Source organism: Tiliqua scincoides, chromosome 1 (genome assembly GCF_035046505.1).
Source record: "Tiliqua scincoides isolate rTilSci1 chromosome 1, rTilSci1.hap2, whole genome shotgun sequence".
Lineage (NCBI taxonomy): Eukaryota > Metazoa > Chordata > Lepidosauria > Squamata > Scincidae > Tiliqua > Tiliqua scincoides.
In genome coordinates, this window is record NC_089821.1 from 65,852,313 (window position 1) to 65,866,652 (window position 14,340).

The 14,340-nt window shown below is 41.7% G+C and overlaps 1 protein-coding gene across 3 annotated transcripts in view; it reads right to left on the reverse strand.

The window, feature by feature from the left end:
• The window catches only part of COL18A1 (collagen type XVIII alpha 1 chain), a 204,718-nt gene that overhangs the window by 37,041 nt on the left and 153,337 nt on the right, over window positions 1–14,340 (reverse strand). For all 3 annotated transcript variants that reach the window (XM_066611320.1, XM_066611319.1, XM_066611317.1), the window contains 6 exons: window positions 11,627–11,710; window positions 10,216–10,275; window positions 5,232–5,376; window positions 3,314–3,414; window positions 2,315–2,341; window positions 301–516 (listed from right to left, as the gene is read on the reverse strand). In XM_066611320.1, coding sequence (XP_066467417.1) covers window positions 301–516; window positions 2,315–2,341; window positions 3,314–3,414; window positions 5,232–5,376; window positions 10,216–10,275; window positions 11,627–11,710 — 633 coding nt within the window. The remainder of the gene's footprint in view (window positions 1–300; window positions 517–2,314; window positions 2,342–3,313; window positions 3,415–5,231; window positions 5,377–10,215; window positions 10,276–11,626; window positions 11,711–14,340) is intronic.

The following is a 14,340-nucleotide window of genomic DNA, read 5'->3' on the forward strand; positions in this document are numbered from 1 at the left end:
GAAAATGAAGTTTTAGAAATATATGATAGGGCATTTAGATGATTGTACTACATATATATTATATTTGATATGAGATGAATAATAAATGAAAAATGATATTAACAGGTAAATTTAGAAGAGGAAATTGATTAGGAGATAAGTAATGATTTATTAGTTTTAGTTATATATGATAATGATATATGATTTCCTGCACCCTCTTTTGTGTTGTGAAGTGTGTTATGTTTTTTGTGTTATGTGTGTCTGTTTGTATTTGTTTTTGAAAAATAATAAAAAAATTTAATTTAAAAAAAGATTACTTACAGGTTCTCCATCCTTTCCAGGTAAGCCATCACTGCCAGGCAGTCCTGGCTGGCCTGCAGGTCCTGGAGGCCCAGCAACCTGCTCTACAACAGAGCCATCAGGGTGCTGCACAATGGTTCCAGGAGGACCTGGGGGCCCAGTTGGGCCAGGAGACCCCTGAGCTCCAGGTTCGCCTTTCTGTCCTTTAGAGCCTGGATATCCAAAGCCTGCACTTCCCTGTTGGATGGGAAGGGGTGGGGAAAAGAAATATGCAAGATGAAAATAGGTTGGTCATCAGTTTTTCTTAAGATTCTAAGAAGTTGGAGGTGGGCATCTGCCAAATGTAAACCACCAACTCCCTTTCTTGTCTCTCTTTGCTATGAAAGACCTTCCTGATTTCTTTTCTTTATGCCAACAGAGAAATATTTGCATGTGTACATTTCTTCTTCCTTGTTTCAACTTCAAATCCCTACCCTCTTCTGAAAAACTATTATACACAGATCAACACTACTGCTTTAAATGAGGAGGTCCTTGGTGCAAGAAACTGCCCTCCTACAGCATCTGGCACACAACAGCCACACTGCTGAAAACTGTTCCAGATAATTCATGTCAGTAACAGCACACAAAGCAACAAACATAACAGACATTATTTCCAAGGCAAAGGGCAAAGGTAACTGACATGAAATCTCACCATGCTAATTCAGCTGCTTAGTTTTCTAAAAGCATTTATTCTGAGCTCCAGATGGCTCAAGACAACACTTAAAGTATTTCTTTCTCCCACTCAAGTTTCTGTATGAACAATAAAAATACTGTTCTATGACAATGCTGCTATGACAAATCACAAAAAGACATTGAAACAAATTTTTAAAGGCAACAGAATGATATCCTAGAAAGAACTGTGCTCAGGATCAGTCCAGTGATGGTACAGACTGAAGGTCTCGCGTTGAGTTTCAAAGGAGGGACAGTAAAATGGCAAGGGGCACACTGCATGCTGCATCTTCCCATGGATGAAGGAGGTGCTCCAGTCTGTGCTCTGACCCACCAAGCAAATAGGAGTGGCAGTCCCCTTCTTCCCCCAGTGACGCTGAAGGAAGAAGGGGGCAGAACACCCCGGCCATGGTCATCCCTGGCTGCTTAAAAAGGCTGCCAAGTAGGTTGAGAGAGATGGAGTCCCCCACCTTTGACCTTTTCCCTTGCCTTCAAGTTTGGCTGCTCTGGACACCACATCGTTGTTTTGCTTGGGTCCTTTTGAAATGACCCTGAAGTGACAATCATGCTTAGAACCCATATTCTGCTCGTCCAACTCATTTCAAACAGGTTCTGGAGGAGAAAGGCAGCCAATTTGGGGCTGACTTGGGTGGTGCATGAACACTGGCCAGGCTTGATTGGGCTGCATGCGCTTCACAATGAAAAGTACTTGCTTTTTTCTGGTCACACAACATCATATTTAGATTGCACAGGTTGATCTGTGGAAGTGCCTCCTGCGGTGCAGTAAGTGGCTGACAGCATTAGGGCTCACTGAGTTCTAAACACATGGAATCTTGCTAGGATAGTGAACCAAATAAGAGCTTCATTCTGTTTGCCCCAATGCTCGCAGCCCAGTTCTTATTTTGTGCTTCATGTTCTAGGATGAGACCAAGCTTCAGCATCCAACATTCTAGTAGTCCAGACATTATCACATCCAGAACAAGCACTGAGACCCCAAAGAACATTCTGGACATCTCCCCATTTGGTACCGCTGACTGTTGGAGTCAATACAGCACAAGATACTGCAGTAATCTAACAAATACTAATCAGTGGCTCTATCTGGACACTGTGGTGCTGGATGACAGCCAGAGTAGCAGCATTGTTCTAAGGCCACACCATTTATTTATGCAGTTGTGAACCACTTTTTGAACTATTTTTTTGTTGAAAAGCAATCTATAAATATTCTTAATAATAATAATAATGTTCCCTTATAGATATCTGTCTAAATGAATTCTCATCACAGTACTCCCTTGAAAAATCTCTTGAAAGCCAACAAAACTGTGCTCACCTTAACACCCAACTCTCCTTTTTCCCCCTGTGAAAAGAAAAGCTGTTCAGCTTTCAAGACAATGATAATGCAAACTCATTTTGCTGTTTGACTATGTGTCCACGGAGGAAAAAAAGCATTAACCAAACTACTATTTCTGGCAAAGGAAAGGAGTTGATTGGTTGCATCTTTTAAAGTGAATTAATAAATATAACTTATCAAGAGCAATCCAAGCCTCAACTCCCACTAGACAGGTTTTGTCCCAGAGCTTTAAAAAAGTGACGGCACTGCAAGGAACAGCTAGCTCAAAATAGGAGAACAGTTGGCATGCATGCACAAGAAGTCTCCCTCTTTCTAGTCTATCAAACTTCAACACTCACCTCCTGTATAAGAGTGGTAACTCTTCATCTTTTTCCTTGGAAAACAGTAGCACTAAGAAAGTCACTCTGCAGCTTGCAAGTACTGCTCTAGGTTTATATCTTCAGCATAAAAAGATATAACCTGCTAACTTAGAGCCCAGTCCTGTGCTCGGTGGCACGGCTTCGTGCAACCCACAGTTTGAGAAACACTGCCATACTCTATATGGCAAGCTGCAGAATATGAGCAAGTGCAATTGCTTCAGTTAACCCCCACTCTGGTGATGTCAAGATGCTTGCAGGCAGGGAAGTCATTACTCTCGCCTTCAACAGACAGTCCATCAACAGCCAATCAGCTGTGATGAAGTTTCACATCACAACTCATTAAAAATAACTATTGCATCATGCCTGCAGACCAAAATTTTGCTCTTCCAAGACAGGCAAAGATCCTCAAGACCTCAGCCACATTTACTACAAATTCAGGCATTTGAGAGAAGAGCAGAGAGTGAGAAGAAGGGGCTATACTTTAAAAATGTTTAGTGAAGCAAAAGGGATCTAACCCATTGTGATACAAGCACCATCATTGTTAGGTCTGTGTGTTTTGGAAAGGACTGGAAGTCCTTGGATGAAAATAGCTAAGAAGGGCTGCATATAATTGCTGTACCTTTTCGCCTTTAGCGCCATTTGTTGACAGAGCACCACCAACTCCAGAATCTCCTTTAAGGCCACGTTCACCTTTTTCACCCTTTTCTCCTTTGGCTCCAACTATAGTGGAAGTGGAAAATAAATTATGTACAACTACCTGCTCTGTGAAAAAGAAGGAAAATGTTGCACTTCCCAAATAGAAAAGGGCAAATCAGACATTTGTCATTCACTCTCAAAGAAAACTTGACTTCATAAAGGAATGCCTCCTTCCTGTTTATCACTGTGAATGACATAGGGCATTTATCTAGCACAGTGTTCTTCAGCCTGTGGGATGCAACTCCAATAGGGTCACGAAGCATCATTTGGGGGGTCACAGGGAACCTTTCAAAGCCTGTACAACTGAGGGCTTGAATCCAAACCAACAGTGGTCCTGCCTCATCAAAACTGAATTCTGGATGTAATTATGCGCAGCTTCTTTTCACTGTCTTGCCCTGCAGCTTTGAAGGTTGGCCCGGCTCAGACTGCTACCTCACAGTGATGTTGTGAAGACACAAGAGGGAGGGGGAAACAGGGTGGGTGGGGGCAGGAGGAGAGCAGATTGGGTCCTGGGAGGGGGTGGGATCTACGGTGGGTCCCCAGTCTCATACTTTCTTTCATTTATGGGGGCTGTAGTATGAAAATGATTGAAGACCACTGATCTAATCTGAAAGGTGTTCTTTTAAGTACATTGTCTATAACCATAAATTGTGTTTGTCATAGTATCCTCTTTATTAAACAGTTAAGATTTACTGATGTCTTCACATCACACTTAACACTGCTCGCAAGTCCGTCTCTTCCAAACAATCAGCCTGCAAATAATCTTGAGCTTCATACTAGGAGAGATGATAAAAAGAAGGCTCACAACTAGACCTTCAGCCATGGGTATGGCCTGCTTCCTCCTAGCTCCGCAACTGAAATGAAAGATGTGCCTACCAAGGAACTGAAAACTGGTTCAGTTTGCCCCTCCTCTCATCTATCAGGCAAGCTGTGGGTTTTTTATTTAAGCATGTGCCTGCAGATGCCTGATCTCCTCTGATCTCGGAAGCTAGGCAGGGTCAGGCCTGGTTAGTACTTGGATGGGAGAGCACCTGGGAATACCAGGTGCTGTAGGCTTATACCATAGTCTTTCTAGACTGAAGATTGCCAACTAAATTGTAGCTTCATTTTTTTTAAACTCACAAATGGATTAAGAATAGTTGCAGAATTGCTGCCAAGATGTGGAATTGGCAGCTTTGGCTTTACAGCTGTCAGTCAATCCGTGCTATTTGTAGCAAAGTTCAGCTGCATACAAACATAATGAACTAGTTTTTTTAAGAGTTTGACCCAAGAGAGGAAAGCTATGTTTTGGGCTGAACACCGTGAAAATACTTCCAATCTACTGCAGTACTATTAAAAATATTCGGTTCCTATTTTCACCTTAACTCTAGTGCCTATTTTCCCACTTGCTTTGAGACCAGTGGTTTCCAACCTTTGTTTGGGATGCTGCACCCTTAAGGATGGCAGGTGCCATTAGTATGGCATTTTCTGGTTTTGCCACTGCCAAGTGCATGTAAGTAAAAAAAACACAAAAAACCCTTTTTTACTTTCATGCATTTGGTAGCGATGGTGAAACTCGGAAGTGCTGCACTGACCTATGGGTCCCCAGTTGAGCCACTACCTTCTTTAAGGGGGTAGCATCCCAAACAAAGGTTGAGAACACCTGCCCTAGGGTTTACAACCTCCAGGTTGGGAACCACTGCTTTAGGCAAACATGAGGAATACTTTACGTTCAGGACTTTCCCTCTCCACTCATGTCCATATAGCACTATCAAGAGACCTTGAATGTTTAGAGTTTTAATGATGGTCATCCTTCACTTATCAACAAGATGGTTACCATTGCTGAAAAAAACCAGACTTACCAACTGAAGTAAATGGTGGTCTCTCTTCTACTTTGGCAAGTTCTGTTTGCAAACTGAGTTTTTCTTCAGGCTGCATGGGCTTCTTGGCAGTGGGAGGAGAAGTGACAGGTGGAGGCTCTGGGAGACCTGGGATGACTGAAGTCACCTAGGCAAGGCAACAGAAACATCTACTCATCCAGTAAGGAACCTAATGCACACATTGTAGCTGTAAATCATTATTACACTACTTTCAGTAGTAGTTGGCATCCTTCAGTCTCGGAAGACTATGGTGTCACGCTCTGAATGGTGGTTCTGGAACAGAGTGTCCTCCAGTGCACGAAGCCTGGGTAAAGTAGGTATTCATTGACTGTCAATTCTGCAATGTCAAAACTTCACCTGTGTAGTGTTGCTTTTGCTACAATGCTAGTTGTTTCTATTTTCAACTTTTATTTTATTCCTATTTCCACCTGACAAAACTATGATATTCTTTTGCACTTATGGGAGGTAGCAGCTTGTAGCTGCATCTCCAACGCGTGCGTGCGTGTATGTGTGTGCGTGCACGCAAAAATTGAAACATTTGTGTAAACTGCTTTGTGAATTTGCAGTAAATAAATAAATAACAATAACAATAACAATAACAACAACAGGTATTTATATACCGCCTTTCTTGGTCTTTATTCAAGACTTTATTCAAGGTGGTTTACATAGGCAGGCTTTATTTAAATCCCTTATTAAATAGGGATTTTTACAATTGAAAGAAGGTTCTTTCTTTCAAGAACCACTACATTCAGGTGTTTCATTCCGATCTGGCTTCACATTCTGGCCTCCATCCTCCCACGCTCAGAGCAGATGGAATAGCTCGGCTTCAGCTTGTCAGCTGCTTCAAGGTCTCACGGTGCCGGTGGCCTCGAACTGGCGACCTTGTGGATGTTATCTTCAGGCAGACAGAGGCTCTACCCTCTAGACCAGACCTCCTGCCCTACTCCTTACTACTTGAATAAAACTCCTTACTACTTGAATAAAACCAAACCTTGACTTTTAAATGTCATAAATATACCAAGTAGAATACTTTTATATACTGAATTATGAGGTTTGTTTGAAAGGAGAGTAAATATTGTATGTATTGCATTTTTTCCAAAAATGTATGTGTTTGTTGGAGTAGTGGACATTAATTCTTGCTATAGCTTCAATATTTCCAGATTTTTACACCTCTTCCTAGGATGCAGCTAGTACGATTACACCACTAGCCACCAGGTGTCATGTGTGTTCCACTTGCAAATGCATGAGAAAGGTGAAGAGTAGGAAACCTCCTGGGTTTTCCAAGATATACATATAACAAGTTTCAATGCTGCTAAATTATTTTATTTATCTAAAAAATTATAGGAGCTTAGAAAGAAGTTGAAACACAAATATTTAACCAAAATAACAGCAAATACAACCACAAAACAAGGAGGACTACCAGAAGCCAGACTGAAAAGGGTCCAGAAAATCAACTTTCTCCAGAAATCCATGAACCTGGGTTGTTACCATATCTCAAGCATCTTGTCCATGAATGGCAAATTGGAGATTGGCTGGTGACCAGTATAGTGGGATAAAGGGAGCAGTTTTTCAACAGGTGGTGAAGCCTCCTAACTTTAAGCATGATGGAGCAATGCCCTCTATGAGTGATGAATATATTACCATCCTTACCCACTTCCCTGGCAGCTTTTATTAAGTCAGGAAGTGCAAGGATAGAGCATTCATCCTATGTATCCTATTACTGCCAATGAGAGCTTTCCTCCTGGGGCCAATAGCAACTGCAGGGAAATCTGGATAGGATCAATGTAAGGGCAAAGACTAAATGCTTCCTTCATGTGCCATGGCCCTAATCCAGAATGGGGTTTTGAAATATTTTAATATTTGAAAATATTAAGCACTTTGTCCCCAATTACACAATAGGCATACTGCTCAGCCTTTCCATAATTGCTAGTGGAAAGTTGTAGGATCATACTGCATTGCCTTTAGTGCAGCAAATCATCAAAATTCCTATTCCAGAGACCACTGTTAAAGAGGGCATTAACCCTAAGTCCTGACTGCTACTAACAGCTCCTCTTTCAAACAAAGTTCCAACATATACACAGTTGTGTTAAACACAGGGTGAACACAGGAAGCATTCAACAACTGATCCTGGTTCCTGCCAGGTTTGGGGCCAATCTCACAGATAACATCCAACCTGTGAAGCTCCTCACTAAATGAGGGCACATCAAGGGGATGCTGGGCAGGTGTTTGCACATTTATTGCCCTGGATTGCTTTAATCTACCATTAAATTTGTTCAGAGTGATAAGTACTGGGACTTCCAGGGTCACATTTGTAATGTATATAAGCTATAAAAACCTTAGAGTGACTGGGTAATGGGTACATGGCAGCATTTATCCCAGAGAAATTACAAACCCACATAAATTTTAGCTTGCCACCATTCAGAATTCAAGCCCTGTATTTTATTGCTTTCATACATCAGTTAACATTCGCTACACTGATGGTTAGATTCAGGATGTGTAAAAGTATCCATTGGGGAGAAAAAAGGAGTCTTGGGAAAACATTACTACTACTACTACTACTACTACTACTACTACTACTACTACTACTACTACTACTACTACTACTACTACTACTACTTCTTCTTCTTCATCACCACTGTTTATGCTGGGCTGCTTGCAATCTGCAATTCAGGATTCAGCCAAGATTCTGGGAATCACAGAGAAGTGTTGTAGGATTCTGGGTGTTCCAAGTTCAAGGACAAGAATATCAAGGTATTTCTTTAGACTTCTAGGCATTGCTCCAAGGGCTCCAATGACTACAATAATTATTATTATTCAGAATATTTATATATCTTTTTTTTTCTTCAAAAATTCACAGAGCAGTTTACACAGCAAAAATAAACAATCTCTGCAATGTTGTGGTTGTAACCTTGTACTACCTCCGGCTGAGAGGATGCCTCTCGTCCCAAGGCCAGGAAGGGATTTCTAGGAAATCCTTGAGAAAAGACATAAAAGCATGCTCTCAAAGTGGAATTTTTGAGGGGAAACCCAATGGAGTTGGGGAAACAGTAGGCCCCAGAACCTATTCATCAGCAAGCCTGTGAACAGTACAGCTCACTCCAGAGTCTACCTTTTGAACTAAGAGCTGCATGTGGAAGGAGGTAGCATTGCATTTCAAAGACCTTGTTACCATTTTTGGTAAGGCCATTGGATCAACAAATATGTTTTTGGGAAGGTACTACTTGAATGTAATGAAATAATTTTATTACAACGTAGCAAAGAAGGAAGAAAGAAGTGTTACAGAGAAGGAAGAAAAGTGTTGATTAAAATATATATATATCCCTCATTTAAAAAGAAGCAGGTAAGGCCACATGTTAAATTGTTCCATTTCTGTTGCAGACAGTGGCCAAACACAAGAGATCCACAAAGAGGCAGCTTCTTTCAGGTTTATTTTTTTACTCATGCAGTATCAAGGCGTCTATTAAAGAAAGGGGGGGAATGCACCACGTGTTTGTGAGTTTGAGTCACATTTCCAATTTTTAAAAATCCATTGGACTTCACTAAAATTGTCCATGCATAACCTTTTGTCTATATCTATCCATTCCAGCTAGTTTATTGGGTGATTAGTATTGGTTTTATAGGGGAGGGGAGAAATTCCCTATTCACCCTATTTCTGGGCCAGCTCTTTCTCACACAAACAAAAGTACAAAAATCAGTGGTGTTGGCAAGGGCCAAACATGCCCTTGACAAGCATGCAAACACATACTACATGTGAGTCATGTGACACACCACTGAAAAGAGTCGAAAGCAGGTCAGGGATGCTGAGCCAATGGTGAATATTGCTAAAACCCCAAGACAAACAATCTCTATGGGTAGGGAAAGAGGAGTCCAGCCTGACCAGCTGCTTTGAACCATTATCTCCCTGAGTCAACCTTCTCAACAGTACAAATGTCTAAATCTGAACACACAGTTTGGCTTAAAAACTGAATTTGTTCACACAGAGAGGCAAGCTTCCAGCCTGCAGTGAACATCTGGTAGAAAAGGAATAATTACCAACTCATCTTAGACCTCCAATACAAAAGGAAATTTTCCTTTGTGCAGCAGAAATTTATAACACAGTGCTGATGCCTGAAACCATGATTTCTATGTACAGCAGCAACATTCATACATGCATTCATTTAGAAGATGTACATTAGACATAAGAGATACGTAGGTGCAGCCCTCCTTGGAAAACACAGAACTTGCCAATTTCATTCATACCCTGATAAGGCAATATGCAATATGTGGGACAATCCTCAAAGACTCTTCAGAAATTGAGATAAATGCTAAGAAAATACTGGGTTTCCTTTTTCAGATAGTATCTTACCATTCCTACAGCACCTTACAGTGTATTAACTGCTTTCCTAGATTCATTTTTATACTCATGTACTCTGCAGCATGATGTGTTCAACTGAAAGGTTCAACAGTGAACTTCAGCTAACTTCAAGGCTGAGTGGAGATTATAACCTTGGACCATCTCTCACATCTAATCCCTGCCTTGCATTCACTTCACTATGCTGATGTAACACACTGCTCAGCTAGAGCGTCTCACCACAAAAAGGCAAGAAGATAACTTCCCACTAGCATGAAACAAATATATGTTCTAATCTACTACTATACATCTTTTCTTCATTTCACTAATGGAAACAATATAGAACTGGTGCTCATAGTGGTCGCTGTCTTCCTCTGCCTGCAGCATTTCCTTGCATGTGGGAAATGACTTTCTCACTATAAGGAGATGGTACAACTTTGTGCAACAACATCAGTGTGGATTTGTACAGTCACAAACACTTTTGCCATATCCAGGGGAAAAGAAACCACTCCCACCAGCAGGGCCAGACTGCCTGCATTGAATCTAAGACCATCATGCAAAGTGTTTTTAAAAGTGTGTTTCCACACAGGAAAAGAAGTGGAGCAGTGCAACATTAGGCACATAACCCAGACTTACCCTTTCCCTTCCTGATGGCTGTGGTTTTTCTTCAGCTCCACTTCCACCATCACCAGACATCTAACAAGTTGAAAATGAAACATGGGTAAGAAGTCACCTAGATCAGAGGAAAATAGGAGCAAAAGTGGTTGCGCTCACTGAATGCATGCATTTTTAATCAGCTGTTTTTCTGGAAAAAGGCACTGCAACAAAAATGCCTATACCAACAGACATTTAGTCTAAAAATGTCATCATAACTCATTCATATTAATATGAATGCACTGAATTGTACCAGACAAAAATTCACAAGCCACATACTTGTGAAGTGGAATGTTGCCTCTCATGTTTTAGGGAATGCCCTTCCTCATGGGAATTCTCCCATTGTCTGTGATAAAAGAGGGCCCGCGTTACAAGTTCCAAAACAACAGAAGCAGAGAAGTTGGAAGGGCACGGGAGGGAGATCCAAAAGCCACTGAAGCAGGAGTGGGTGGTGTGTGTGGCAGGGCTTCTCAAGGGCTGCCAAAAGAGACCTCACAGGCCACATGCAGGCCACAGGCCACATGTTGGAGCATCCTGCTCTATAGCATCTCCAGAAGGAGCCTGTTGAGCTTGGGCTTGAAGCCCTCCAGTATGGAAAAACCCATCACTTCTCTTGGTATTGGTTCCATTGTTGAACTAGTCTTACCATTAAGAAATTTTTATCAATATTCATCCAGAATCTTCCCTCTTATAACATAACCCATTACATGTAGTCCTACTTTCTGAGGCAGCAGAGAACAAATTCTTGCCTGGTTCCATATGAACAGCCCTTCAACAATTTGAAGAGTGTGATCAGGTCCCTCCTTAGCCTTCTCTTTTCCAGGCTAAACATAACAAGCTCCCTCAACCATTCCTCATAGGACTTCTCTTCCAGACAACTGACCATCTTTGTTGCCCTTTTTTGAACCTGCTTCAGTTTTCCTGGGTCCCTGTCAAAGTGTGATGCCCAAAGAATTGGACACAGTACTCTAGATAAAAAATACATGAAGCTACATAACGAATGCATGAAGCTACACATTACTGAATTAGACCATTGGGTCTAACTAGCTCAGTTGTGTCTACACTGCATAGTAACATCTCCCTAAGCTTCAAACCTGGGTTTCTTCTTAGTCTTACCTAGAAACAGCAGGGATTGAACCTGCCACCTTGAGGGTCTCTTAGGAGATGGAAAGGTGGCATATAAATGCAAGCATGTATAAATAAATAAATACATGAAGTCCCAGATGAAATTCCTAGCACCTTTAGTTAAATAACATAAAGTAGCACATACAGGAATGACCTTCATAGAGAGCTACTGCTAGTCAAAATGTGGGCTAGAGAGATTATTGGTCTGACTCAGTATAGGCAGCTTCACTATGTTCATATGTTCCAATCCTGCCAAAGAGTCACTTACCATGTCAGAATCATCTTCATCTTCATCACACTGGATGTCAGCTGCCCGAGGATCACCTTTCACTTTCAGTTCTGCAATTATACCCTACAAAACCAGACAAACACACAAAATTAAATCTTCAGCCTCCCAGAGGCACAGTGTACCACTCCCAGATGCGGGGGAGTTCAGCCCCCAGGCCAACACCCAACTGACTGATTACATTTCCCATTTAATTTAAGCCAAGACTTATTTCCAACAAAACACAGTTGGCTCATATTTTTGTATGACCATGGAGGTATCACACATAATTAAAAGAAACAGGCCACCTGTATTGATCAAAACTTTAGCATTCAGCACTGCAAGGCAAGACAACAAAATCACTGTGTGTGGGGGCTGTGAGACGAGTTGATGCAGTGTGTACTGTATGAGGGGGCTGGACTGGATGTCTTTCTGCTCTCTTCTGTAATTCTGTTCTCCAGGACAGGGTTTTTGGAGAGAGCTAAGTACACTAGTTCAGCATTCTCAGCATCTACAAGCTACAATACATAAAGATTGTACTAACATTTCTGCTGACCCCCTGAAATGTTTGAAAAGGCAAACTAGCAGCAGACCAGTTGGACGGCACAGCCCAAATTAATTATTATTGCACAGAATTCATTGTACTAGTTAGTACTGCTCTTTTGCAGTGCCGTCCCCCTCCAACCCCACTTCACTTCCAGTTTAGTGCTTCAGAACTGAACCACATAGAAAAAACTGCCATCTGGACAAGCTTTATAGGTATCCTCCTTCTTCAAAACAGGCAGTGGCCTTCTGAGCATTTAGGGACAGTTCAAATGGGGTCACTGGGATGATATAAATTGATTGTTAATGATGCCAAAGACAGTTCTAGCAACATTTGCCTTTGTTTTTCAACAAACACTGCAACTACCCCAACCATCAGTTTTGATTTGTTTTGTCAGTCAGTGAAAAGAGTTATTGCGATAGCTCAACACCAAGATATAAAATACCAGGCTACAGATATACAGTCTTCTCAGTGGCTAGACCCTTATTTCGGAATTCCCTATACAGGAAGTCTCACCATGATTCTTCTCTACTAGCCTTTCACCATCAAGTGAAGCCCTTCCTTTTTAAACATACTTTTGCCTTATAAGATGTTTTACAGCCCAATCCTGTTAAAACTCCATCAGGCTAATGCAGCAGGGCCAACAGTCTGGAGGTCTCCTTGAGGTAAGGGGACATTCATCCCTTTGCACCAGGGAAAGCCCCAGACATAGCAACAGGACTCTTTGTTGTTAATTTCTGGCACAAGTCTGAGTGGATCTGTACCAGTGTATCTGGCCCAGGAAGGGGGAAAGGATACGGCACATGCCAGTGCCATCAATCCCAAACCCACCTACCCCCCTGGACCTGAAAAATCACTGTACTCTTCGCAGTGACAGATAAAGGAGAACAGCTATCAGGAATTTCAAGGGCCAAGACACAGGTGGGATCTGCTGCTCCAAGTGGGGGCCTTTCCCTCTGGTTTAACAATCTGGAAGTGAAAGCACAGCGTGATCATCAAGCAACAACCTGACCCTTGGAATCAGACAGTGAGAACATTCCTGCTCTAGCCTGCTGGCTGAGCCAATTTAATGGGGTCACTGACAAAAATCACAGAGAAGGATGTGATCATGTTTTTATCCAAAGTTTTGTATGAGTAGCTGCCTTTCAAAGCTATTCCAGAGCAGGAACTCACAGGTTTTTCCACAGCACATAAACAGAAGTCACCTCCCCATCACCTTTCTGCTTTTCAGCACACAAAAGTATGGAAACTTTCCTACTTGCTACGCTTGTCTGCATTTGAGAAAAAGAAGAAAAACACTTTAAAAACATTCTTAACTTGCAGTAAAAAGTCCTGGCCCACACCTCTCATCATGCTTTAGCAATAAACCAAAGTTAGCATGCATGCCCATTATTAGAGGAGAATAATGGTACCATATTAATGGTAACTTTTTCAAATATCTTTCCCTCTCCAAAATATGCCACCTTTGCTTTTGCAATAATTCCACAACCTCCTTGCAGATTATGAATACAGTGGAGCCCCACTTTATGATGGTTCTGGAGACACCACTGAATTGAGAAAATATTGTGATGTGAATCCAATGATGCACTGTTTTTTGGAAATTTGATCCAAGACCTCAGAAGTTTCTGTCTCAGAACTAAACCATTTTACTCTCTAAAAGGCTATTAACCACGTGAAGGTCTCTGTCCCTTAAACAATGTTTCCTTTGCTATCCCTTATGCCTGGAATTGCCTCCCAGAAATTCTACACAATGCATCCTCTCTTACTTCCTTAGAATCTCTTCTCAAAACCTACCTTTTCCATGAGATGTTTGGCACAATGTCTTAATCCCTGTTCCTTGCAGTAACTAAGTTTAAGGACATATAACTGAAACAATTACATATGCTTCCCCTGTTTATCCCTGCCTCCATTCTCCTTCCCTTCCTCTGTTCTTGTTCATGTGTCAGTATCTAGACCAGCAATTTTAAACCAGCCATGAATGATTCACAGGTGTGCCACAGGATATTTTGGGGGGTCATTTATTAGTAGGGCCATTGGGGGGATGTGAGTCCCCCATCTGCAATGTGGCGTGCCTTGTCAATTGTCAAAAAAGTGATTGTGTGCCTTGACAATGTTAGCACCTTGTCAGTGTGCCCTGAGATGAAAAAGATTGAAAATCACTGAACTAGACTGT